The sequence below is a fragment of the Trachymyrmex septentrionalis genome, unplaced genomic scaffold, assembly GCF_001594115.1.
Source record: "Trachymyrmex septentrionalis isolate Tsep2-gDNA-1 unplaced genomic scaffold, Tsep1.0 scaffold79, whole genome shotgun sequence".
In the NCBI taxonomy this organism is placed as follows: domain Eukaryota; kingdom Metazoa; phylum Arthropoda; class Insecta; order Hymenoptera; family Formicidae; genus Trachymyrmex; species Trachymyrmex septentrionalis.
Window position 1 is genome coordinate 1485818 of NW_017305977.1, and position 3029 is coordinate 1488846.

The 3029-nt window shown below is 36.2% G+C and overlaps 2 protein-coding genes across 2 annotated transcripts; both read left to right on the forward strand.

Annotated features, from left to right (window-relative positions):
• Positions 1–1137: 1137 nt before the first annotated feature.
• Positions 1138–2311, forward strand: LOC108754299. The gene is made up of 2 exons (XM_018496502.1): positions 1138–1610; positions 1702–2311. Exons 1-2 carry the CDS (start codon positions 1430–1432, stop codon positions 1821–1823), a joined length of 303 nt encoding a protein of 100 aa, XP_018352004.1. The 5' UTR covers positions 1138–1429; the 3' UTR covers positions 1824–2311.
• Positions 2312–2315: 4 nt separating this feature from the next.
• LOC108754298 (uncharacterized protein C14orf119) lies at positions 2316–3013 on the forward strand. The gene is made up of 2 exons (XM_018496501.1): positions 2316–2377; positions 2583–3013. The coding sequence occupies exons 1-2, from the start codon at positions 2367–2369 to the stop codon at positions 2929–2931; spliced, it is 360 nt and encodes a 119-aa protein (XP_018352003.1). The 5' UTR covers positions 2316–2366; the 3' UTR covers positions 2932–3013.
• Positions 3014–3029: the final 16 nt, after the last annotated feature.

Here is a 3029-nt window from a genome sequence, read left to right on the forward strand (position 1 = left end):
TGCTATTCAACTGCGGAGTTTCTTCAGAAAAATCGTAGTTTTACTTGAGTAAAATCACCTATTATTCTTAACCGGAACTTGGTAAAAATCACTTATGTGTCAGCATCGCAAAAGTACTGAAAAGTACTAGAAAGAGTATTAAAAATGGCGTCATTTACAAGACAAACCACTAAATCTATCAATCATCCATTAAACAATTATTTTTAATTCGTGATTGGCTACACACTAAGTCGCATAATTACAATGACCAATCGGAACACTTAACATCAGTCGCACTTCTCTTATAAATCTAGGACTTTACGGGGGCTCGGGGATAATTGAGGAACGACGACATTATTGACAATTAATAAAAATTTACGATTATTTACGATTTACGATACATAAATATTTTGATAATTTATTATTAAATTTATGATTTTTTATGATATAAATGCTGTATAAATAAATATGCATACTTTTAATGCTATAATATCTTATATATTTACCGAAAAATTACAATTTTTCCTCTGCGGTTATCATCTCTATTGATAATCAAACAGGATGATTACATTAAAATCACAGTTTTAAATAAAAATCGACAACTAATAAATCATCTATGTATATGTATATGTACAATATGAACAGATGTAGAACTTGACTAGTTGTTACAACTCGGAGTCTGGACCCTCGTTATTGCGAAAGATAATGGATGTCAGGATCGTTTAATTCGAATTTATCGTATGGTACTGTGACGTTGAATCGGAAATTCAGATCCAAGATTCCAAGGGGATCTCAAGAAGAAGAAGAAGAAAAAGAAGAAGAAGAAAAGAGGAAGAATAAGAGGAAGAAGAGGAGGAAGAAGAAGAGGAAGAAGAGGAAGAAGAAAAGGAGGAAGAAGAAGAGGAGGAAGAAGAAGAGGAGGAAGAAGAAGAGAAGGAAGAAGAGGAGAAAGAAGAGGAGGAAGAAAAAGAGGAGGAAGAAGAAGAGGAGGAGGAAGAAGAGGAAGAAGAAGAGAAAGAAAAAGAGGAGGAAGAAGAGGAGAAAGAAGAAGAGGAAGAAGAGGAGGAAGAAGAAGAAGAAGAAGAGAATAAATAATGATTATCTCGAGCAACCGAGAATATCAACCTAACGAGTACTTTAAATGTGATACTTTTTAAATGTGAAGCCTCTATCCCCTATAGACTATCACAGGATCTTTCGATCCCAATTCATCGCATATGTGGTGTACTGTGACTCTTTTTTTGGAGATCGGAAAATTAAATGGAGAAATCAGCTAGAAGAAGAATTTAATTGGTTTTCTCTCAAATCAATTGCGCAATCGCACTGTCGACGCGCGATTTTAATGCGCAGCGGCCGTCAAATCCAATGCTTAAAGAACGCACCCTTTGTGTGTGATAGCCTAGAGGCACCATGCACGTAAAATTCAAATTCAAATATCCGTCGGGACGCAATGAATGTTACTACTGGCGTACGAGTAAGAATATATGACGAGGAAAGGTGCATTCACGAGCACGAGACTGTCCGGTCTGATGGAGACGACCTGAGGACTTTAATACAGAATCTGCGGGATATGCAATCGGAGATCAACTGTTTTTTAACCACACTTATTCAACGGCGAGATGTGTCCAGTGGTACGCTTAATAGCTTGATTATACGAGTAATCATAAATAATTTTGTTCTCCTGTATAATTTATGTATACTTCGATTTTTGCAATTTGACAGAAATGATGAATCAATCGATCTCTTCGGACATTCATTCGGATTCCCTCGAAGAAGAGGAGGAGAAGGAAGAGAAGAAAGAAGACGAGATACGGACTAACCCCAAAAAATCCAAATTGTCTTAAATTGTGTAGTTCATTAATAAATATTACACTGTTAATACTTCAATATAGCGTACGAATGTCGGTTTTATAGATATGTTCTCATTTCCAATAGTAGTCATTTCCAATTGCATGATTCCGAAGCGTTATTTTTTTATCGAATTCTCTCTGTACCGATGACAGCTGGCTAGCGGCTAGAGTGCGATAACACGCGTTTCCTGCTTGAGAACAATAGCCGTTAACTGTCAAGTAACGACGACGAACGTGGCGGTGCGAACAGCCTGGCCAAGACCCCGCGTACACGACTCGGTAATTTGCCTACAGCACACCTGTCAAGTCAATTATTTTTCCATTTCCGTTCGATATTCTACATAGATATTTCTCAGATCGTCTAGCTACGTCTATCGAGAATGGCGTTCATAACCTAGCGAGAGCGCGTTCGCACAATCTTTTCCTCCGATATTACATACTGCTTCTATTCTTACGGCAATAAGAATATTTTTGTCGGCTAAATACTATTGTCACAGTTTGATTCATCTGATTACGAAAATGTGATATAAACAAAAAATGGAAAACTGGTAGTTGCATTTATTTATAAGTATATGTGTAGGAAATATAATTGCTCTCTAAAAAAAACTGTTTTTGTTTTTAAATGTTTGTTAAAAAATGTTATACATCTTTTTTCTTTATCTTTAAAGTGAATAAAAACGTATTCACGATAAACTTTATGTATCTTGTTTCTGCCAAAGTTTACAGCTGATTTTTGAAATCTTTGTTTTTAAGCGAGAATATGTCTACTATGTTGTCAAACGAGGCTCAACTGCGTTACATGATAGAATGGTTTCAAGAATGGTCCGAGATGCAGCGGAATGATTTTCTGGGCGTGTTGCTGGAGAATTGTGGTCCTGCAGGACTTGTGAATGGATTGGTAACTGGAATGGAGAAGTTGAATTGCGAATCTGACAGGCCACCTAGCTTGTTTCAGTGCCGCGTCAAGCTCTTCAGAGAATGGAGTAGCAATTGGTCGCAATACGAAAAGAATTCTTTGTTGGCAGCTATTAAGAATACAGACAGTAAGTTTGCTGAAATGTATGAAGAAAGATTATCATCATTAGGAGAAGATAAACAGTAATAAGCAAGCATTTTATGCTGTGTAACTTACAAATTCCAGACAGAGAGACATGTATTTCTGTTTTTTTAAATTAATATAAATTTAGGGCTTTTTATATT